We start from the raw sequence: 23,284 nt of genomic DNA, 5'->3' as shown, positions 1-23,284 counted from the left end.
ATCTGAAGGCAGTTAATCTGGAGTAATTTAGTTGTAATATGACCTGGCTAGTCTCAGAATGACACTTTTGAAGAAGTTGCCAAAGAGAGCCATCTGTTTTCTTGTACTCTAATTGCTCATTCAGCCCAACCAGCAGATCTAGGGAAATAAGTTAGCGAGGAGGCCCAAGTGTGGATACGCTGTTCTGGAGCTATCGCTGAAGTTATGAACGGTGGGGATTAAGGCTTGTTGTCAGGAGCTCTCAAATGAAGAGCCAAGGGGACTTTCGTTATTTCTTTAGACTTCCCTGCTTATCTGGTTGTGCTTCTGTTCCCGTCCCCTCTTCCGTGCCACCGATGAGGCTGGTGAGCTTTATCGTCTCTCCCGCTTGCTAAGAAGTGACCTTCACGTCGTGTTCTGTGCTGCTTTCTCCTCTGGAATTTTTAGCGCATTTTTCAGATTCATCCTTAAGACCACTTCCGTGGCAGAGGCTGCAAGACGTGTTTCTCCGAGGACAAAACTTCCGCTCTGTGCTGTRTTTCATAATCTTACTGAAGTTTTCGGCCATCCCTTTCATCTGCGACCTTTGTAGATGCTGGATCGCAAGAAAAGGCGCCGTCTGGGACGCGGACTCGTGCAAGTGCTGTCGTTCCTGGGAGCACCTGTGCCGTGTGTTTCCGGCGCGCAGGTCTGCACAATTCCCCAAGCCAACGTGCTTCCTCTTTCCTTAAAGTGGGGATATAGCAACTTACTTATATTCCTGCAAGCAAGGAGGGGATAAAAGCTTTTCCCAGGTCTTGTTCATTTGCCTCCAAGCAGGGCAGGGCAGGGAAGGCAGCACCGACAGTGCTGTGYGCCCGTGCGGGGTCAGCTGGGCCTCCTCGACGTGTCAGGTCTCTTGTTGGACCTCTTTGGTTTGAGTCGGTCACAAACTAGCCCTGGGCCTGTTGCTCCTTGCTGTGCAACATCTGGTCTGTCTGTGTTCTGGGAACAGAGCTTGTGTCTGTGGTGTTTAGTGYGGTTTTGGGGGCTGTAAGAAGTGATCAACAATCCTTATTGACCAACCTCTGGCCAAGGCTTCCTACRGCTCAGAGAAGCGAATATTGTGAGTGACTTGCTAAAAGCAGTTCTCGTTCAGCAGAAATCCTTTGGGCTTTGGGKGAAACAGTGGCAGAAGCTGTTACCCCTTCTGAAGGGTGTCTCACCTCGCTTGGAAAAAAGGAAATACCAAGTGGAACAACGTAGGCATGCGTACATATCATGGAATAATATTTTATGCTTTTGGAGGCTCCATTTGGTGGAGATGTTGACAGTTGYGGGGGGAAAGTATAAGTAGACTACTCGCTCCTTGTCTTGTTGGGTGAGAGCTCAGTAGTRGGTTGAGTGTAAAGTTTAACCTGAGCAAAACTGTCTAAAGAGCAAAAGATCACTTGGGATATTTTTGTAGTTATGTTTATAGTCATATAAACATATGTTTATATATTTATATGCCATTACCATTTCATTCTCAGTAACCAGCAACCGTGCCCTGCTCCCTGATGGGCTCGGGTCAGGATGGCATTTGCCAGCAGCCTCAGTCCTTGCCACCAGCTCCTCCGGCTCCATCTGGGCACACGCTGAGTAGCTGTGGAAAGGTGGTTTGGATGCCTGGAAGTAAGCCTTTAGCATGATGCTTGAGCTGAACCCTGCTTCGATACCACAACACTGCTTGCCTGCATCCTGTGTAATATTTGAAAGATCTGATCAGGACCACAATTGAGAGCCGGAGAGTTTGAACTGAAATGGAGTCGGAGCTACCGCTGATGCTTGATACAGCTTGTTCGCTTGCCAAGGGGAGTTAGTGGCGTTCCCTGCAGTGACTTATTTTTTTCCTTCCAAAATCTCATTCTGCTGCTATGAAATTGCACCTATGTTAATACACCTTTATTGTTTTCTGTTTATTTTTTATCTCCTGCTCTCAGTTTCTATTTTCTGAATTCATCATCTCTCCTAAAGCTGCTGCAGGTTGTAGCTGCTGGGAGCCCAGACCCATTTTATTTTCTGGTTTATCCTTTCTTTCAGTTCCATCTCACGCTCCAGGTGTTACAGATCTTCACCTGAACAATGTGAAAGAGCAAATGTTTCCTGAAAAATGTGTGAAGCCCATCCCCTCCCTACAAGCCTCCCAAATGCAGGACTCATCTAGACAGATTTTTTTGATGTGTACAACTCTGGGGTGGGGGAAGCCCAAGCAGCAGGTCAGTTGTCCAGAATCATTGTGCTGAGATGGCTATAAGCAAGGTTTCTCTAGCAAAGCTGCCTATATAATCTCTTTTGCAATCTCTCATTCTTTCCTGGAGGCAAGTGAGGGAGCTGTAGGTTGTTCAGGGCATTCTCTGGGAGAAGTATAAAGAAGATGGRTTGCAGAGACAAGGTGTGCAGGGTGAGCAGTGCTAAGGAAACCGCTTTAGGCTGGAGTCTGCTTACCATCTGAGCTAGCACCCTTGTCACCTGCACTAGCCCCTACTGGCTTATCTCCCAGGAGCTGACACAGCTGCGTCTGAGCTCAGCGGGAGCTGCTGATGCCCCCACGGCTGGCTGAGATCACTCCTCTGCTCCAGGAGAGAGAGAGAGAGAGAGAGAGTTTGTTTTGCTGAGTCTTTTTCATCCTCTCTCTACTTCTTCTGGTCTCCCACATTTTATAGCTAAAAAAATGGCTAGTGTTGTGTGGCCATGTCCTTGGCTATCTGGATTCAGCCGCAGATGCTGAGACTCCTAAAGCAAGAACTGGAAAGTAGAGTTATTTTMCCCTCAGCTGTCCTCTTGTGGCTTAAGGGTTGCTGTTGCCAGTCCATATTCCAGGTCCACTAATGATAGACCTTGTGTGTGCACTCGTGGTGATGCTAAATTGCGTCTGTACAGTGAAAGAACTGGGAAGCGGTCCCCAGAGAAGGTGTTATTGCCTGGTGAGTAGTTGATCACTTTCCAGTTCTTGAGATTCTCCAAAAATACGTGGGGCTGGAAGAAATCCTGGCTGCCTGGAAAACTCCAGCCATCCTTGTTTGGCCTTCTCTGCCCCCATAGTTTACCCGTCATTCCYCTAATCGTCTTTACCCTCAGGGGAACTGTGTTGCCCTTGAGCAGAGGTAACTAYGGATACCCTGCCACAGAATCCCATTTTTATTCCCAAACTGCTCATATCCAGTCTCCAGAGGTGGATGAGCTCTTTATGGAGTGTTTTCCAGCCTYGAAACATCTGTTAATACCACTGGCCTTCTAGGAAGCTCCTTAGAGCCTTAACTTGGATGTCATGGAGCTCCAGATCTGCTCACTGTTCAGACTGGGACAAATTACTTCATTGCAGATCTGCTTATTAACAAGATAATATCGGTGCTGCTATCTCCTCTCCATCATGGGGAGGGACTAGGTGAGAATTCTGTAAGATAATGTCCATCCTTTGGACTACAGAAATCATCTTCTCAGTTGTCCTTGTGACCGAGTTGTCCCCCTGTTTACATCCCTCTACTGACTCCTCGCCTTCATCTTTTCACACATAAGCACTTTGCGGCCTCTTTTCACCCTGTATATTGTTTCTCATTCTGTTGAGGAGCCTGTTGCCCCCCTCCAACTGGCCTTTGATGGCAGTCCTTCTCCTCCTCCTCCCCCTCCTCCTCCCTCACCATTTGTTTTTTGCAAACACTCGCTGCCCTGATGRTTGAGAAGAGCTACCTCTGAACACCTGCACAACTGCTACATTTCTGCCTTGGTATCCTCTTAGCAGCGGTACGCAACCAAAGCTCTGCGAGACGGTGTGCWGAGATGAGTGCTGCTTGTGCTCCCCGGGCTGCCGGGGGTTGTACTCGCTGCCTCCCGCGCAGCCGGTGCAGGGTTTGTGTGTGACAGCTTTCCTGGGCCTTCCGAACGGGGATGCCTCGAGCTCTGCTGATGCAGACTCTTAAGAAGTGCAATTCATTTGGCTTTTTGTGCCTCGTTTAAAGCAGCAGTGCAAGTCCGTGGTTTAGGAAGTACAAAGTTACTGTTCATGGCATCAGAACCAAAATAGAAATGTTCATAAACTTGTAACTAAAGTCCTTCAAAGAAATCAGAGATCTGCCTTGAAAATTGTATAAMTTTGCCAGCTCCTCATGGGGTAGTTCTTGCAGAAGCTGGATTGAAAAGCCCTGCTGGTTACGAGACCTGAAGCATTATTTCAAGGCGATGCTGAGTGGAGGATCCATTCCTGTAAATGTGTCTGTAGTATTTGTACATGAAATRCCTGCTCTTGGCAAAGTGTAACAGTTGCAGCTGTACAGCAGCTATGGAAGACTGGAGCTGGGAAAGTGATCCTCTGTACCGAAAGTCCACAGATCCGTAATGATTCATCTTCAGCCTATTTGCAACTGAGGGAGCAGACCAAGACCTGGCAGTTGCTCRCAGTGAGCGTGGGTGGGCTGCGGAGGTGCCGTCGGTTGTACTCCTGCTTCCGTTGCAGGAAGGCTTTCCTAGACCTCCCTATTGAACAGATTTAATCAATTTTTAGAGGCTTGAAGGGCCCATTGAAGTCATCTAGTCTGACTTTCTCTGTCAGCCAAGCTGCAGAACCTCATATAGTCACCTCTCCATTAGGCCTGTAGCTTCGACTACTGCATATGCTTCACAGATGTGTCATCTTAATTTTGTTGCATCTGTTTTCCCCAAAAGGATTCATGACATAATTAAGTTAGTCCTGATTGCTAAACTGTGTGGAGAAGCTTTGGTTTAAGCTGAGCCCACTCATAGTTGTTGGACAGATCGATGACATATCTGTCAGGAATTTATAGGGAGCCATGTGAAGGCTCTAACTTATGTCAGGAAAATATGTAGGATCTGGGGCATAGACAGGCAGATCACCTCATTATCCAAACTTGAACTGCTCAGGAGGGAGCAGGGAGACAAAATAAACCTCTGCCTTATTTTTCACAGGTGGACTATGCTTTGGATAGGAATAGCTTCGCAGCCTTGCTGGCCTCGACGTGCTAGACGTGCATGCTGCGTTCCCCTGAACCACCTCGCTTTACTGAGCTGCGCGGGAGACTGGCCAGGTGCCATTAGAGAGTCATGGAGAGAGGTGCGGAAGCAGACCTCAGATTAGCAGATTAAAACCATTTTAAATCAGACTACACGTGTAATTGCCAAGAGTCTGGTGTTGAGAAGGAAGTGATGGCTATCTTAACTTTTTTGGAGTAACATAATTAGCAGCCAAATAATTAGAGTTACAGTTTGCCAAATTAATGCAGGATAAGAAGCATGATATATAAATATACATACAGAACATGTAATGATATAGAAGGAAATTTGATAGATGATGTTTTACTTAAGCAGCCTAAATTGCTCTGTGCAATACTTKTGCAAGTGCATCGTATACCTCTGTGTGTTCTGTCTACTAGGTGGAAAGTGGAAAGTACTCTAACGTTTTAGGCCAGTGAATAAAAAYAAACTTCAGTGTTGGAAAACAGACTCTGGAACCTGCCTCCAGAAAGAACAACTTGCATTTGTTTGAGTTTCCCCGGACTTTTTCCTTCAAAGGTCAGGTTTTTGAGAAAAGCACCTCAGATGATCTTACACTGCAGAGGGGAACAACCCCCAAAATAACTGGTTCTGAGGTGCCCAAATGGGTTAAGAGGAGCAAAGCCGTATAATAAGAGTGATCTGTTGGGGGGCAAATACCTGCATGCCAGAAATGTGCAAGATGAATCCTCCTTGCCCAGAGCAACCGTGGAGTTAGGGGGAAGTGCCCGTGGAGAGTCAGGTTAACCRTGCAGTTAACCAGCGCTTGGCTTGCTGCATCGGCTGAGACACGGGAAGTATTTGTTCGTTCCAGGCAAGCTATAACGTTTTTCAAATACAAACAGGTGAATATTTGAATTATTTGGGGGCCAACCTTGAAGCACCTTGCTCTGACTGGCCCCGCTGGGCGAAGAGCTGGTCCGTGAGCCAGGCTTGCAGGAAGGCTTACGCTCTTCCRATGCAAGAGCGGGTGGGTTGGCAAAGGGATGTTGTCCAGATGCAGCGAAAGAGGGGAGCAGAGAGAAGGTACCTGAGCTCGTGGGCTGGAAGGACAATCTTTTGGGGAAACTTGAGAGTGCTTSAACTTCTTCTGCCTTGTGTGTGCTTAAAGACCTTTCTGAAACGCTCTTTATTTGGTCTCGTTATCTCTGGGAAAGTAAAGYTCTAGAGTTCTCACTGCATCTGTGTGAAGCTTTATGTGTTTTTTGGAGAAGATATTGGGCTGCTTTAAAAAAAAAAGAAAAAAAAAAGAAGCACGCTAGTTCTAGGGGAAAAAAGTGTCAAATTCTGGATTCTCTTTTGTAATCCAGGGTTATGTTGAACAAAGATCCTCTTTGACCGCTCCAGTGTTTCACTAGCTTTGGAGGCTAGTGACCCCTGAGCTTTCRCTACTGTGGTAAACTCTGAGACTAGGTCTTTCTATATTTGCAATGGAATTTCCTTTTTCTCTTTCTTAGTACGATTTTAAACCTATTTTAGGAATGATTCTTTTGGATTTATACCAAATATAGCTGCTGTGACTCAGCCTCCTCAGCTCCCAGTTTTGGACCTGGGGATCCTCTTGCTGCTTTTTCATTTTGAAACGCTTCCCAACACCTCTGTGTTTTCTTTCTCTGAGTGTATAATCCAGTCCATTTGTGTTCCTTAATTAGTATTTTCCTTTTTTCCTTGCATAAACGGCTTTCCCATTGATCACATTTTTTTTTTTAAAGATCCTCACAACGTTTTACAAGTCACGTACCGTAAGAAGAATTCGCCGTGCGAGAGCCGCAGTGTCCAGTTTGCCGTTAGGATTTCACCTGACGCTTTGACGCTACCGACGGCAGGTTTGGCACTTGAGCGGGTTATTGCAGCCGTCTCCCTCTCCTCCAGGGAGAATCCCTGCCTCCCCGCGGAGGCTGCGTTGGTTCGGCAGACGCAGGAGGGGCGGCGGCGGCACGCGCCCCCGTCGCGTGGCTGGGAGCGCTTTGCCAGGCGGAGGGGTGCTGGCAGGAATTATTATTATTATTATTATTATTATGAATTTTTGAGAGCTGCCTGGCTGTGCAATGCTGGTTCTTCGTGAAGGGTAGTTCCCGGGCTCTCCAGATTACACTCTCCGTGATTACGCTCTTAATTTGCCCTCCTTTTCCTTCCATCAAGGCCTTTTTTCTTTTTTTTTTATTTTGAGAATTAGTTATTTGAAGGAGTTTTTTTTATTGCGCTGCCCGGGAAGCCACGCGAAGCTCTCCCAGGTCCTGCCCCGTGCTCTGCGTCTGCTCTCTCTGCCGGTCGCCTTGTCGACCCCCTTTGGGCTGGTCTCGCGGAGGAGGCGTATCCAGCCAATTTTCTCTCTTACCGTCGGAATATGTTGGGCCGCCGGGGATTTTACTGTGCTTACCGTGTTCGATTTGATCCGTGGTCGATGGACCACGGTTCCTTGTTAGTTCTTCTCCAGACATCCATTCTTCCGCACCRTTGGAAGCTGTTTGTTAAAACTGAATTGACCTTTGAACTGAAACCATTTCTGTTGGGTTTGCTGTGGCATTTTAAGTATTTCACAGAACGCTGTCTTGGAATATTGAACTCATTTTTTTGAGCATGTGAAAACAAATCTGTTAATTCATTAAAAACTGACTGTAGACTGAGTCTTAAAAAATGAGTACCTTGCCAGGCCGTATGTTTGTCATCACCAGTAACAGTGATGAAAGCATCATCAGGGTAGGAAAAAGGTTTGGGGAAAGGGAAGCACTTGAATAGGTGGTATGTGCCTGTGGGATGATTGATAAAGTAGAATTAATTTAAGACACAAACTGAATCGTTCTGGAGAACGATGGCAAAAGGGTTATTATGAGCGTGATTTCATCAGGGGGAAAATAAGGTGTCACAAACTGGTTGCAAATGAAGGGCCTGTTTTCTTCCTTGCAAAGGCACAAATGAGGAGCGGGAAGCCGTAAAGCTCGTGTTCAGGTTGGTCTCGCGTACGGCCAGGCTCTCTGCGGAGCGTGCGGAAGACGGGCCTGGCCCGAAGCGCCCCTAAGGTAGCGCCCCGGGTCGCAACGCGGAGCCGGCCGCTCAACGCGGGCGGGCGGCGCGCCGGTGCCTGACTCCACGCTGCCTTCGGTAACGAGACCCAGCAATTACCGCGCGTCCGCGTAAGCGAGCGGCCGGCGCCTGTTCTGATGCGTTGTTTCTGTTTTATTGGTTGTGGTGCTGAGACCTCGCCGGAGATGTGAAAAGTTGGATTTCGCTTGATTTTGCAGATTATACGTTCGGTCTTCCGTTAAGCTTTTGCCTTTATACCTATAATAATACTGAAATTATATTAGAAATGCAGAAAGCTTAGGCAAGCTGTAATTAAGCAGATTTTGCAGAGGCAATCTGAGCTGTAGCAGCAGCATGTGCGTAAGATTTGGAGTAATCTGTTGACTGTAGTTTTTTTTTTTTTTTAATTGTAAAATTGGTTTCTCATGATGGGGATTAACATGAAATTAAGCCATTCTGTAGCAAATTAAAGCTTTTAGACTTCTTTTTCAGAGCGAGACCCATAGCATCAAAGGGACACTGATTGATAGAAAATAAGATTTTTATCACTGCTAAATCGAAAGTCATTGTAGCTCTCTGTGTGGAGGCTCTGGCATTCCTCAAGCCTAAACTAATGTGAATGACAGATTTGTGAATTAAATTAATAATATCATTGCAAGATGCCCTCTTGAGGTTTAATGTTGTGCTATATCCTTCAATAATTTAACATGTTTTCTTTTTTAATATTACTTTCATGAAAAATTTTGGTAATTGCAATTGTTTGAAAATAACATGATCTCTTTAGGAAGGAAAGTCTAGAAACCTATGAAAAGTGCTAACTGTTGGCTTGCAGTGGGCTTTTATCCCTTTGCTTTCTGTGAGCTGCAAAAGCAGATGATGGTCACCTTGCTTAAACATGCTTTCTGTGTTGCACCCACCTCTGATGATACACTGGGGAAACCCTGTCCTAGCAAGAGCTTCTGCAGCATCTACCCATGGAGCCTTAGATTCAGTTAGGCTCTCTAAAGGCAATACTGCGTAGTAAGAAAATTCAAATATAACGTGAGTTAGATATGCAAAACAGAAGTACATTAGCCAAGACTTTTGCCTAGAAACGGGTGGGCATTTGCAGCAGTGAAGGGACGTGGCAGGAGGGAGGATGATCCCTCTCCTTCTTCCCCCTTGCCCATGTGCTGCTGCCCAGAAGAGCTGCATGATTCAGCTATATAGGCAGTGAGGTGAGGGGAACAGGAGGGATGAAAAGATAGCAGGGGCCAGAGCCTGATCTGGTGGTCCTTAGGCTTTCCTCAAAACATTGGTAGATCTCTTGGATACTGGGGAGCAGCCTCTAGACCATCTGGTATCCCACTTACCTTGGATACTTGAGAGGTGGATGTGATTAAATAAGTATTTAGCATTTAAGTAAACTATTTCACGTTTTCAAATTTAATTATATCACAGAATCACAGAATGACTGAGGTTGGAAGGGATCTCTGGAGATCATCTAGGCCAACCTCCCTGCTCAGGCAGGGTCACCTTGAGCATGTTGCACGGGATCATGTCCAGGTGGGTTTTTAAATATTTCCAGAGAAGGGGATTCCACAACCTCTCTGGGCTACCTGTTCCAGTGCTCTRTCRCTCTCWCAGTCTCTTGCAGCCTTTYGTTGTAGGAGGGAGGCTCCAGCCCTCTGATCATCTTCATAGCCCTACGCTGGACTCTCTCCAGTACCATGTGTCTCTTGTACAGGGGAGCYCAGAACTGGACACAGCACTCGAGAYGAGGCCTCCCCAGAGCTGAGCAGAGGGGCAGGATCACCTCCCTCCACCTGCTGGCAACACTCTKCCTAATGCACCCCAGGAGACCATTGGCCTTCCTGGCCACCAGGGCACATTGCTGGGTCATGGTCAACTTGTTGTCCACCAGCACTCCCAGGTCCTCCTCCACAAAGTTTCTTTTTCAACAGGTCAATAATATATATTTTGATGGCTTATAATAGCCATTGGGCTTGCATCTCTTTATTTTATTTTATTATTATTATTATTATTGCATTGACTGTTCCTTATTCCTGTAGGAAGTAAAAGCCAAGTGTGAATTCTGCTTATGATAGATGCAAATTTTGTATTTTCTGAACTTGAGCTTTATTTACTCACCACTTAGCAATGTTCATCTGAAAAAACCAGTAGGGCTCCTATATGTATTTTTTTAAGTGGTCGCACTTTTGCAGTATATAGTAGCCAGGCATTGGTCTTTGGTAGCATCAGGCACACCAAAACCAATGCAGATCTGGTGGTTGTTCTACTTCCTTGTAGAGAGCTTTCCAAACCTCGTGAAAGGATGCCAGTTTGCGCCATGCTATGGATAGGAAAGATTTGCAGTCTCCAAGGTTTGTTAATACGGTACCTTTGCCAGCACAAAATTAATTTCTAAAGGAGGATGATAGACAAACCTCTTGCCAAAGCTCCGTTTCTGCTAACGGATTGAGCCTGCGTTCTCCTTCGTCTTTCCTGATCCGACTGTGTTTCAGAACAAAGATTACAAAAYAATTAAGGAAGAAGGGATTGTTGCGGAGGATTGATCCCTCCATGTGCAGCTAGTCTTGATCTTTGCCTGTCTGTGTAGCCCTGTCTTTATCCTTGCAGCAGAATGAYTAAAATGATGAGAGGAAAGGCAGGGCTTTGGTGTCCTGCCTATCGGTGGGGAAGAGCTGGCACCAGAGGAGTGCTCCGTGTTTCTTGCTGGTGTCCTGGGGTTCCCAGCCTTGGCCAGAGAAGGAAGCCCACTGCCAGAAGGGAGAACCTGGGAGGAGATTTTTAGAGGACAATGAGGAACCATCGTGGCTAATAAATCACATAGTCAAAACCTGCAGCAAGGTGAATTTGGACGCTCACCAAACAAAGCCTAGAGGATTCTGTCCCATATATTATTAAAAGGACATCTCTGCCCTCGCTGGATTTTAATTCTAGAAATATATTGTGTTTCTGGTGTGTCAACTTCGTATTATATAATCCATTTAGAAKCAAATTTAGATTTTTATCCTATTGTAATGCGTGGGAAGGAGCAATGTTTTCAGTATTAACGAAATGGCTGGAAAGTGATTTTCCCATACCGAGGGGAGTAATTACAAGAACTGAAGGAAGGTAATTAGTGGCAGTGGTTGGAAATTTTGAACAAAATGTAAATTAAAACACATCTCTGAGAATAATGTGTTTTTTTCCCTGATATTGAAAATTTTCTGTCAGAAATTGGTTAATACAGCTTGGTCTGACCCAATGGAAAAGAAAAAAGAATGTTATATTGTAGGCTGAARTGAAAATGAGAGTTCACATAACTGCTGTGATTTGGGTATGCCAAATGCAAGGAACTGCACAGTCGAGTCACTGCTGTAGTCTCTCTTTTGACTCCTTTTCCAGTATGATACTTGCGGCACCTTTTAAATTACTTTTAAAGACAYGGAGAACAGCAGAGGTGCCTGAGGACTGGAAGGAGGCTCGTGTTACTACAATCTTCAAAAAGGGCAAGAAGGAGGACCCGGGGAACTAGGAGAGCAGTGAACTGAGGGGAAAGCAGTGGATGTTTTCTTTCACTTCAGCAAGTCTTTTGACCATGTCTCCTATAACATCCTCATAGGCAAGCTCAGGAAGTGCAGGATAGATAAGTAGACAGTGAAGTGGATTAAAAATGGCTGAAAGGCAGAGCTCGGAGGGGTGTGCTCAGTGGTGCAAAGTCTAGTTGGAGGCCTGTAGCTGGTGGTGTCCCCCAGGGCTCAGTACTGGCTCCAGCATTGTTCAACCTCTTCATCAGTGATSTGGGTGATAGGATGGAGTGCCTCCACAGCAGGTTTGCTGATGATACCAAGCTGTGAGGAGTGGCTGATACCTCAGAGKGCTGTGCTGCCATTCAGAGGGACCTGGACAGGCTGGAGAATTGGGCAGAGGAGAATCTCGTGAGGTTCAACAAGGGCAAGTGCAGGGTCCTGCACTTACGGAGGAATAACCCTATGCACCAGTACAGGTTGAGGACTGAYCTTCTGGAGAGCAGCTCTATGGAGAAGGACTTGGGAGTCCTGGTGGACAACAAGTTGACCATGAGCCAGCWATGTGCCCTTGTGGCCAAGAAGGCCAATGGTGTCCTGGGGTGCATTAGGAAGAGTGTTGCCAGCAGGTTAATGGAGGTGATTCTCTCCCTCTCAGCCCTGGGGAGGCCTCATCTCGAGTGCTGTGTCCAGWWCYGGGCTCCCCAGTCCAAGAGCGAGCCTGGAGAAGGGAAGACTCAGCAGATACCTTATCAATGCGTAWAAGCATCTGAAGGGAGGGTGTCAAGAGAATGGGACCGGACTCTTTTCAGTGGTGCCTGGTGATAGGATGAGAAGAAACAGGCACAACGCTAGAAACACTAGAAGTGCCATCTGAACATGAGGAAAACCTGAAGCTGCGTCTTAGCACAGTGGGTTTGCTCACCTTGAGCAAGGCGCTTAACTGAACTCCTTCAGCCTTTTCATCGTCTATAAAAAGAAGCTGCAGCAGTTKAATTAATATTTTAGATGATTATTATTATTATTGCTACTACTACTAATATTATGGATTACTTAATATTTAAAAAATGCTTGGAGGAGCAGAAGTTTATTAGTAATATAAAACTAGTCAGAAAATAGTTTTCAGAGAGAGACAATTCATGTGTGACTACTGAAATTTAGCTCCTCTTAGGAGGAGCAGCGGTGGCTGCCGGTGAGAGGTCTGAAGCAGCTCAAGAAGTCTCAGGAAATAAAAGCAGCTGAGAACATTATTTTGTTTTTTTACAGTAAAAGGATGAAAACAATCATTGTGTTCTAGGATAGATAGTTAYAATCCAGGGAAATTTTCTGACCGGTTTCAGTAATTTTATGGTAGTTCAAATCTGTGCTAAATTGATTTATAATGTCAGTTAGATCCAGTTTGAAAACCAGTTCTTGTCTGCCTAACTGAAGAGAAGAATRGTGTTTGACAAGCACCATGATCATTCGGGTTGTTTAGTATCATAGCTAATGTGGTGAGTAAGTTTTCATGATCTTTTGAGGCMTCCTTAAATTGTCTGTTTTACTGATATGTGATAGTATAGAAATCAATAAAAGTGTGAATGCTCTCCCTTTCAGCCCAGGATTTCTGGTATCCTACCACGTATCAAGGGAACGTATGACTTGGGGCTACTAGGAAAGTCCTAAGCCTTTGGAAAGTTATTTGGGGAGTAATTACGGCTGAGATCCAGAAAGCTGTGGCTTGAGACTGTGGCGGGAGATAGGGATCTGAGAAATGAATATTTACAGCACAAACTATTTTGGAATTGAGATCCCATCCTAGAAATGTTGGTTGAACTGGACCTCCAGAGTCATCTAGTCCCTTAGGTCAAAGTGGAGCTGTACCAGCACCAAATCAGGTTAGCCATGGCCTCAGGTAGACCAGTCTTCAAAAGCTCCCTGGATGGAGATCCCTAAAAATCTCCAGAAAACCTGTTCCTGTGCAGATCCTTCCATATCAGAAAGCTTTYCCTAATGGCCAACTTTATCTCCCATGCTGCAGTTTGTGGCTGTTGCCCCCTGTCAGTTCAAGGCAAATGAATCCGAARAGGAAAGAAATGTAGTTGTTAACCAGGAACCCATCTTCAAACTGTGTGTCCTGAGAAGTCTTTTCAGCAAAACGTGGTGAACAAGGCTCATTAAGATAAAAGAATCGAGGTAATCAAGTGGAGGAGGACATGACTCAGTCGGAGTGCAGGGTTCATTGCCAAAGGGAAAGCCAGCAAAGCCTCAGGTTAAATAAATTAGCAGGAATAACTTAATAAAGTGGTTTGAGAATGTCTTTAGCGACACAGAGGACACAAAATATCTTTTACTTCTCTGTGGGATCTGCAGTTCCACAGCTGCATGCACATCTTTGTGTTGGGGACCCTGCACATCTGAAGCTGGATACGTAGAATCATAGAATCATAGGGCTCTATCAAGAGATAGATCGGTATTTTGATAYTGGTCACCCTTAATATCTGACAACTGAACCGAGTCTTCTGAGAAATCTTTTTATTTGCAGAATAGGAGCTTGTGATCTTTCTGCCATTTTAAAAAAAATGAACAAATGTATTTAAGTAATTTGTTGGTTACCTTCTGGTGCAACCCGTGTATGGGTTCTRTCTACCCTTGTAGATACAAGGCAAGGAATTTATCTTGCAAAATTCATCTGYCTACAGACATTGTGTTGTCTGGAAACAAACTATTTAATATAAAATCAGTTGTGTTAGTCTAATGCTTTTCTCATTGCTGAAGTTTTGTTGTAGGCAAACTGGCTTCTGTTTTACTGAAGCCCATAAAGGTATTTYTTTTGTAAGCTCTACTTAATTCAAAGTATATGACACACAAGCTGTTGTTGGTTTTCTGTAGCACGCCTGGGCTCACTGAGCACCCATTTGCTCTTACTGAGTGCAACAACCACTAATCGCAGTGGTTCGGTGTTCCTCATATGTGTCTTGCTTCTTCAGGATGAGGATTTTCTCTGCTATATTTTTATATGTCTAGCATAATTGAATCGTCAAATTATTTGGATCCCTTGACTTTTAGCAGAACACAGACTTCAGCAACCGAAAGGTCAAGCTTTTCCATGCCTCAGTATTTATTTTGGGGTAGCATGAGCTCAGTAAATTTAGAAGTCAAGAGCAGCTTTGTGCTTATAAATTAGCTGTTTAATTTTTAATATGGTGCAGGCACCAGGGCTTGTTCCCTTTATGGATGCCAAACTTTTCTCCAATGAGATGCTTGTGGATTTAGTTGTTTATTTGAGAGAGAGCAACGGATGACGGAAGTGTGATTCCTTATGGGCTTGGCTAGGTGACTCCCAACCAGTCCCTGTCACCTGCCTGTGCCTCACTCACCCCAGTGCACGGATAGGTATTACCGGCCTTGCTGGGATATTGTAAAATATCCAGCTCTTTCTTATTTTTTCCCATATCTGCTTTTTGAGATTTAGTACGTTCAGGGCTTTACAGAAATCCTTCTCTCCACAGCAGCCTTGGGAGCATTTCCCAGTTGTCTTGAATCTCCACCTCCRTCCCTGGTCTGCGTTTCAGCTCTGCAGCTAATGTTTCATCGCATGAGAACCGTCGCGGTGGTGCATGACATCAGCAGGCAGTATCGGGTCGGGGAGGTCTCAGTTCCTCTGCATGTTTTTGGGCTGTCTGTGTGCCTGTTGGTTTGTCCTTGATGGCAAGTTCTTTCGGCAGCGGCCGGCGTTTTAGCTGGCTTGTTGGCAGAACCCCAGGGCTCCTAGGCTGTTCTGGTACCAATACGTGTGTCTTTCTGATTGCTGAAGTGGTGGGATGTAAAACGTCTACAAAGGAGATAAATTGTCAGTGTAACTAACGAATAATGTAACTTACTCATGTTTAGAGCCACAAACACGTACGTGAAAGACTGTACCCAAATGACGTTGCAGTAMTAACTAGCTGCATTAAGTGTATTGTTGAATTAAACACCGTCAGTGTTTTGGTGTTGAACGTCCACAAAGGCATCAGGTAATGGCCATGCTTCAAATATGTTCTTACCATGCTCTTTCTGTGGTGTATCCAAGTTGCAGCCTCCCAAATGGAGGGGATATGGTTTAAACTAGCTCATCTAATTCGGAATTTTGCTAGCGTAAAACCATGCAGAGCTTCCTACCATTTGAAATAGTGAATGTTTTCTCAGCACAGAGGAAGAGCTTCTTGCCTAGCTCTTGCGGCTAGATAGCACTTCCTGGGCTTTTATAAATAAAGATGGCAATAGGACCTGAATTTTAAAATTAATAGAAGTATTGGAGATCTTCAAAAGCCATATTGATAAAATCCTTGGAAACATACTCTAGGTGACCCTACTTGAGCAGGGGGGCTGGACTAGATGATCTCCAGAGGTCTCTTCCARCCTCAACTAGGCTGTGATTTTGTGGTCGGTGGGACGATTTGAGGACAAGGATACCAGTTCTGCYGCTGCCACATGAATTTGTGAAGCGKCGTGCTACGTTGCTCGGCTCTGGGRAGCTGGAGTCTGCAGTTATCCAGGTAAAGCAAGATTAGAGCGGAGATGAAGTTTCCTGTGGAAGTGAGGCCCTTGTGTTGGCTTGGATGAGGAATGAGGAGAACTGTGGGAGAAAAGGAATATTCAGGCTCCAAATGGTGCCCTAGCTAGATATGTATAAACAGCAAGGTGTAGCTGAAATATAATCAAAGGGACGGCAGAAGTGGACKTACTCTGCAGACAAGAGCCACCATTAATAATTTACTGCTAGRTGAAGCCTTACACTTTTTGAGGAGTCTGGTCTGTCTTTGACTTCTTGATTTAGACTGATTTTGTTTTTTATTTGCGTTTTGTTTTATTACTATATGATCTATTAATAGAAGATTATTTAAAATTGTATGCACTTCGACCTGATTTTTTTTTCTTAATAAAATCTTGAACAGGTTAAATACTTTGCTTCGCTTGAGATATGTTCAGTTGATGTTTAGTTGCAATAATGCTTCGTAAACAGCAAGTGTGTGGTTGTGGAAAACTAAATCATATTAAATGAATCTMTGAGACCGTACGTGCTGTCCTCGCAGGTTTATTTGGGGAAAGATGAGATGTAGCCTTGTAGCTTGCCTAGATCGACCCTTAGCAGATGAATTGGAAATCAATTTAATTATTGTTTCATGGCTCCCAAGTGAGGGTCAAGCTGCAAATGACTTAACTGAAAAAATTGTCAGGAAGTTATTGGAATTTGAGTGAAAGTAAAGTCAGGAGGTCTCGTCATGTTCAAGGAGGTTTTGGGCTGAATGCTGTTAGCATGTGATTTGTATAAAATGAATGTGAAGAGGGGATATGCAGATCACGGAAGAAATGTATCTTTGGGGTTTGTCTTTTATCTTTGCTCGTGTTCTCTAGTGTTTGGTTCTCTGCTTTCCTCTATGAAATAAATAAATATTTRGTACATTATGTGCAAACACCCAGAGGAGAAAATAAGACTATATTTCAAAAGAAAACATAAGAAACAAGTCTTTCAAAAGGCCTTGCATCCCGATTTCACAAATGATTAAGGCAGAGTCGGTGTCTCTTATCCAGAAGAGCTCAYGTTTGCATTATTTACTCTTTTCTTCACAGTATTACCTAAACTTAGATTTATTATTTAATTTTTGMGAATGAAAGATGTGCCTTTCAGTTGGTGTCAATTTGAAGAACGCTATGAAGTATATTTATTTGTAACACTATGTTTATAAAGACTTTATTCACTTAATTTGAAAAAAAAAAAAAGTAAAATATAACCTTCCTGAGTCTTGTGTGCCACATTTATTCCTTTGTTTTGGAATTTTGAGCTCCTTCAGTGTCGACTTTCTCTTCCTCTGTTTCTATGGGCAATACCTAGACGGTGGTGGTGGCTCATGGGCTGACCTGTCCTGCTTTTCTGTTTCCTCTTCATCTGGAGCAACTTCCCAGCATGATGGAGGCATTTTCATGGGAAAGATATAAAATAGATAAAAATGTTACCAGTTACAGCCAGAAAGGATCCTGAGACTGTTTGCTAGCAGTTAATTCCCATGTCGTTCCTGCTGGAGATCTTGCTAGGTCAGCTTTGTGGTGGGGTCTCGGTAGCTTCTCAGCGACCAAACGTCACTGTCGTGGGAATTAAAAAGCTATGGATGCCTCATGCCATACAGCAATGCTTGTGTTTTCTGTTCATAATTTGTTTCTATTAGGCTTTTTGTTGTGTATTCATGGCCATGAGCAAGCGCTGCAAGATACTGTGACGAAGGAGGTTTAATTTGGCTAATCCTGTTTCATTCTCATGTCTGTGTGGCTTTTTGAAGGCCACAATGTGGTGCCTGTAATGAATTTAAAATGCATTTTTGAATATTATTGTCTTGCAGGGTGTATTGGACGCTCATGTGAATGTGTTTTAATGCTAAATGCTAAAAAGAAAGAAAATCATCTCTCGGAAATGCTGTTTGCATCTACTCTTTCCTGCTGGCTGGAAAGAGCACCCTGCATGCCAAACAGAGAGGAAGCCCAAGCCTCTTCCTCACAGCCCACTCAAACCTCTAATGTAATTACGATCTTTTTATCTTAGCTAAAAAAGCACTTCTTTTTTTTCATCGTTCTCAATAAGAWTTTTTTTTCCCTGTTTCTTACCTCACCTACTGCACACGAGGTGTAGGCAGTAATTTTCACCAAATCRTTACTTAGGTATACCCTTTGCACCCAGAAGAGCCCAAATGAGATCATGYGTTGAGCCAGGCTCTGTGCAAGTGCGGGGATGACGCCATCGCTGCTCGGGAGAGCGTCCCGTCTGATGGACAAGGCATGTAAGAGCGTCAGCTCAGTGGGGTGAGGTGACTGCCTTAGGCACTAACAGTTTGGAGCATGAAATCCCGATCTGCTGAGTCCCAGCAAGTCTGTTGCCTTTTAATTTGATTTTGCTGCTTTATTTTTTGTCCGTTAGCGTTGTGTGCCTCGCTCGGCAAYGGTTGTGCTGTGCTTAGCAGTTAGATAAAAGCTTTCCAGTCACTACGTAGTTGTTCCATATGAGGATGCAGCATTACACGCGTGACCGGGCAAACATACCACCTACATCAGCAATTCATCGCTGGTGCAAAAGTTGCTTTATCCTTTAAAGGAATAAGTTACTGGTGAAGGCTAGATTCTCGGCTTTCCGTCCCACCTACGTTCAAGGAGCGTTTAGGCTGCTAGGCTGAGAAGGTCTCCTGCGATGCTCCCCCTCTCTCCTTCCCTGCTCCTGGTTGAAGGCCATTTTGCCCCTTGGTTTGCTCTAACTTTGCTTGTTGAGTTAGTAGAGAGCCAACCCAGCTTGCTAAACTGCTCCCCCCAAACCCGGCGACACGTGAACTGTTTTCCACTGGGTTAGCAAGTTGAGTCAGCTCTGGGCTTAGATGGTTGTTCTTGTAGGACCGGGTTGCATGCCCTTCTGGGCAAGGGTGAAGTCGGGCTGCGATGGCCCTGCTTTCCTCTGCAGAGCAACGTAAAACCCTGCTGGTAGTGGAGGGCCAAGGCACATGCTGAGAGCGGAGCCTGGTTTGAAGAGCTATTGGTGCTGAAGAGCTATTGACTTTTCTCCCGGGAACGTAAGGATGCCTCTATGGGCTCGGATGAAAGGTCCTCACAGCCAGTCTCAGTGTGTCTGGGGGGATGCCTGGAGAAGACGAYGACTTGCTGGGCTGTTCTCCAGGCTGAGGAGTCCTATTAGAGATTAAACTGTTATAGCCAAGAAGCCTTYGCAGCTCTGACTTCTCTCCGTTTTCTCTCAGGTCCTACTTGTGGCATCTGTCTTTGGTTATCTAAGCGTCACGTACAAGGAGGAACTCTTGAGCTATGTATGTTAGCAATGTTTTAATTGAGAGCAGTACGGCACTTCTGATGGGACTCCCGCTTATAAAGCCTTGTTGTTTCAGTGTTCAGAGTGGGTTTGGTGCTTCACTCCAGGTGCCCATCGCATGAACCCCAACCTCTTGGGGGACGTAGAGGTGGAAAGCAGTGATGGCCCATTAGACAGCTGTAAAACGCGTGTCTGGTGGGGACACTGTGCAGAAGACCAGACTAAGTCTAGTCCAAAGGAGACCTTCAGGCTGCAGAGAGCATAGCTGTAGGGGCCTSAGGACAAACCGCTTTCATCTCCTGCTCATCTCCGATTGCACCAAGGTATTTGTTAACGTAGACATTTCCACAGTGGTTTTACAGTGCTTTTCCCTGTCAGAATGGTTTGCGACTATTAGAAGTTCCAGATATCCTTGTGCCGTGTTCCCGCCATTGACGTGGAATCTGAATCACGGAGAGATGCTGTGAATTGCAAAGAAAAAAAAAAATCATCGAAGGAGGCCTCATCAGGGCATWTAGATGGGAAAGAGGAGGTTTTGGCTTGCTGGCCTGGGTTTAGAGTGGTGCAGGTGCAGCTGCCTGGGCGCTGCAGGGTGCTGGCATGTCCGGGCAGCCTGTTCCCCCCACCGCTCTCCTGTGGTGTCTCTCCTTGCAGATGGTTTCAATTTACTGAAAAAAAATACCTGCTTGGGCTGAAACATCTCCTGCAGGTTTTGAACAAGGGAAGTGACTTCTTCCCTGTGTTAAATTTTGGTGCGTTTTGTCTGATGATTTGTTGAGAGAATTAATGCGTATGTGACGTACAACAGACGTAGTGTTTGTGCTTAAATCYGACTTCTTTATCACCGGGGAAAAGCAAATCAATCTTCTGAATGTTAATGTGTTTTGAATTTAGCCTTCATCTGCAAAAGAAAAAGCCTTGTGGTTAAAGCAGTGAGTGTTGGGCTCTCATATTGCCTATGCAGGTGCACAGTATATTTGAGCGTGTCCCCTATCTGCTGCGATGAGATAGCACCCGCGTTTGATGGGACCCATACGTGTGTGTGAAGAATTTAAATGTGGAAAAGTCGGGAGAGCCTGTGCCCTGATCCTGGCAGCAATACTGTGGCTCTTCATCGTGGTTCAGACTTAGCAATATCTCTGCGTACTGCTTACAGGTAGGAGGACCAGGTTGCAGCAGCTCTGGGAACCGTAAAGTCCTTATGCTTCCATGCCATAACGATTCACCTACGTYGAGTTTTGCCCTGATTTTCATGTTTTTAATGAACTGTGTTGTGTGTTGCCGAAGCCACTTCTGCCTTGGCTGCTTGTTGTAACATGCATCTTGGTGTCTGTAGCGTTTTCTTCCAGCCTGCTTTATAAATGTGGTTTTCTTTGCTTGGTGAATTGCTCCTTCTGTGCTGACTTGGGTTCGGAGGGAAGCTAATTAATTAAGCAGTAATTGTTGTCAAGTCAATTGTTGCTAACATTTAACATTTGACTTGTTTACTATCCTGAAGTAAAGCTGAAGGAGTTAATGGTCTAACAAATTGTGCATCAATCGTGGGAGACTTGTTTGGGAAGAATGGTTTTATTTTGTGAACTGTAAAATACGACATCGAAACCCCTCTACCCCCCAATTTGAAGAACGATYGTTTGGGGTTCACGTTTGGAGTTGTCACTGGATAGCTGTGGAGACAAATGTGTTGCCTAATAAGGCTTAATGGGTGATTTTTCCCGTAATCAGAACTGGGAACGGGCTTTATTAAGATAATTAACTGAGCCGTTGCTTAACTGACAATCAGTGGATACAAATTCCCAGGTTACTTGCTTTTCTCTAAATAAAACTCAGACGAAGATAACCCGGCACTGTTTAATCATCTTTATTGGATAAACGGAAATGCTATTAAAGTCTTCACCGAGCGCCTCGACGGGCTCCGCGGTGGCGCGGAGGACCTCCCACGCGGGCGCGAGCTTGCAGGAGGCAGCTACGGCCGAACGCTCGTGCCGGYGGCACGTGCCCTGGTGCTTGCTAATTGCCGAAGGGGCCGTTACTCTCTGGGGTTTTGCTGCCCAAAAAGCATCGACTCCTCCAAGCGGGTGAAGTCCTGGGCTGAATTGGTGGCTTTTCCCTTCTGTTCACTGCCTGCTGGAAGTGGGAYTGCGAATCCTGAGTACTCCTGAAGGTAGGGGTGAGCAGGATTGCTCTGCTCCAGGTGTATTTGGAGGCAGAGTAGGCGGCGGGGAAGAAGTCAGGGGAATTAACTGAGATATCTGAAACTTGAATTATTAAATATGCTGTCTGGTTGTCACATCTGGTTGTAAATCCTTTTCTTTGCAGCTCTTTGTGTCTCGAATTATAACATGGTAAGGCTACCGGAAAGCACAGCTAAGAGCCTTTGCAGAGACGACGTAAGCCCAGTTTCTCAACTGTGCTTTTCTCCTTTTGTCTGCAGAGCTCCCGGTCTTCCACAATGAACCCTGTTTACAGCCCCGTTCAACCTGGGGCTCCCTATGGAAATCCCAAGAACATGGCGTACACAGGTAGGCTTGGCGTTAAGCGACTGCCTTACGAAYGTCCGTCTTGCGCGGTTAGAGCAGAGGACGATTAACGAGCAGTGGATCCCTTAAATGAAGGCAGTTCACGTCGGGGAGCCCGATGGGAACGTGACTTGCCAGGAAAACTCTTCAGCAAAGCCAGTGCAGTAAGTCTAGAGAGAAGAAATGAATCCGAACTCCTGAGAAAGAGGGTTCCCTGGAAATTTGAAAGAAAAAGACCAAAAACCTAAAACTTTAAACAGACCAAACACTCAGAAAGTTCCCTGGAGAATCAGATGGGAACTGGAGGCTTTGCCTGCAGGGCTGAGTTGAGCCACGTGGATGCACGTGCTAAAATAATCCTGCCAGGTGTAGTGAGGATCCCACAGGAGAGACACAGTCGTTTGGAGAATATAAAGTTGTTATTACAAATGATGATTTAAAGAACATTATTGACTTTTATTTTTATGTTATGCATTGCTTGATTTAATCTTATGTTGAACAGCAAGCCTGATACCTGAGTGTGAAGTCTCTCTTTTGAACTTAGTGAACTGTCTAACACTGTTGTCTTCAGTACTTGGAAAAGGCATTGAAATATGTTTGCCATAATTATATAACTAATGGTGGGCTAAAATGTATTGATACAGAGAGACTTCGGCTCAGAGGGAGAATAGGGCGTTAGAAGAAAATAATCTCAGCATGGGTATATCTGTGGTCTTCCTTGTGGAGTACATCTACCAGCAGATGTACCTCTGATCTTGTATGTGCCTTATAAAATCAGTCTTGGTAGGTACCTTATAAAAATGAGATCCTGTCTTCTAATATTTTGTTGAGYGTAATTAGCAATTAAATGCCATCTTGCATTAATGCTTCCTTCATGTCTGCCTTGTGAGTTGTCTGTGTTGACTTCTCCCCGAAGTGCGAAACTGTTTGGAGGAGTGCCTTTATGGAGTAAAGTGGTCAACAGAAAGATGGGAATGAACATCAAACAATGTCTCAGCTACTTCATTTACAGAATATTCCTGTAGACTTTGGTAGAYGTTTCTCCAAGTAGATCGGTACAGTTGGCTGCATTGCAATGAGGAGGCCAGCGTGATACTCCACGGAGTGGAGAGTTCCTCAAAGAGGCTTTGCAACATATTTTATTCACGCTTTCTTTTTTCTTCCCATGTCAAATTTATGCGTGTGGCTTTGTGGGAGCTACTGCAGCTCAGGGGAACTTTGGTCTCGCAGTCAAAGCACTAGAGGCTYAGAAAAAATTTCTCTGCACATAATAGTCTCTTCAGAAATACTCCCATCCTGCGAAGGACTGCAGATTGCAGCAGCGCTGGGTGATCGGATGAGCTCGTAAGGGCACACTTACTGGATTTTGTGCTTTCCAGCACATGCATGGTTTTGAATAAGTC

At 45.0% G+C, this 23,284-nt stretch overlaps 1 protein-coding gene across 5 annotated transcripts in view; it reads left to right on the top strand.

The window, feature by feature from the left end:
- FAM168A (family with sequence similarity 168 member A) overlaps window positions 1-23,284 on the top strand; it is a 165,989-nt gene that overhangs the window by 57,494 nt on the left and 85,211 nt on the right. For 4 of the 5 annotated variants that reach the window (XM_085318074.1, XM_085318073.1, XM_085318078.1 and 1 more), the window contains one exon: window positions 21,797-21,884. The exons of the other annotated variant lie outside the window; for it this stretch is intronic. In XM_085318074.1, coding sequence (XP_085174200.1) covers window positions 21,797-21,884 — 88 coding nt within the window. The remainder of the gene's footprint in view (window positions 1-21,796; window positions 21,885-23,284) is intronic. 5 annotated transcript variants of the gene reach the window in all.

This window comes from Rhea americana, unplaced genomic scaffold, assembly GCF_003343005.1.
Source record: "Rhea americana isolate MKP2758 unplaced genomic scaffold, rheAme1 scaffold_516, whole genome shotgun sequence".
Classification (NCBI taxonomy): domain Eukaryota; kingdom Metazoa; phylum Chordata; class Aves; order Rheiformes; family Rheidae; genus Rhea; species Rhea americana.
This window is presented reverse-complemented; position numbering and strand designations above follow the sequence as displayed.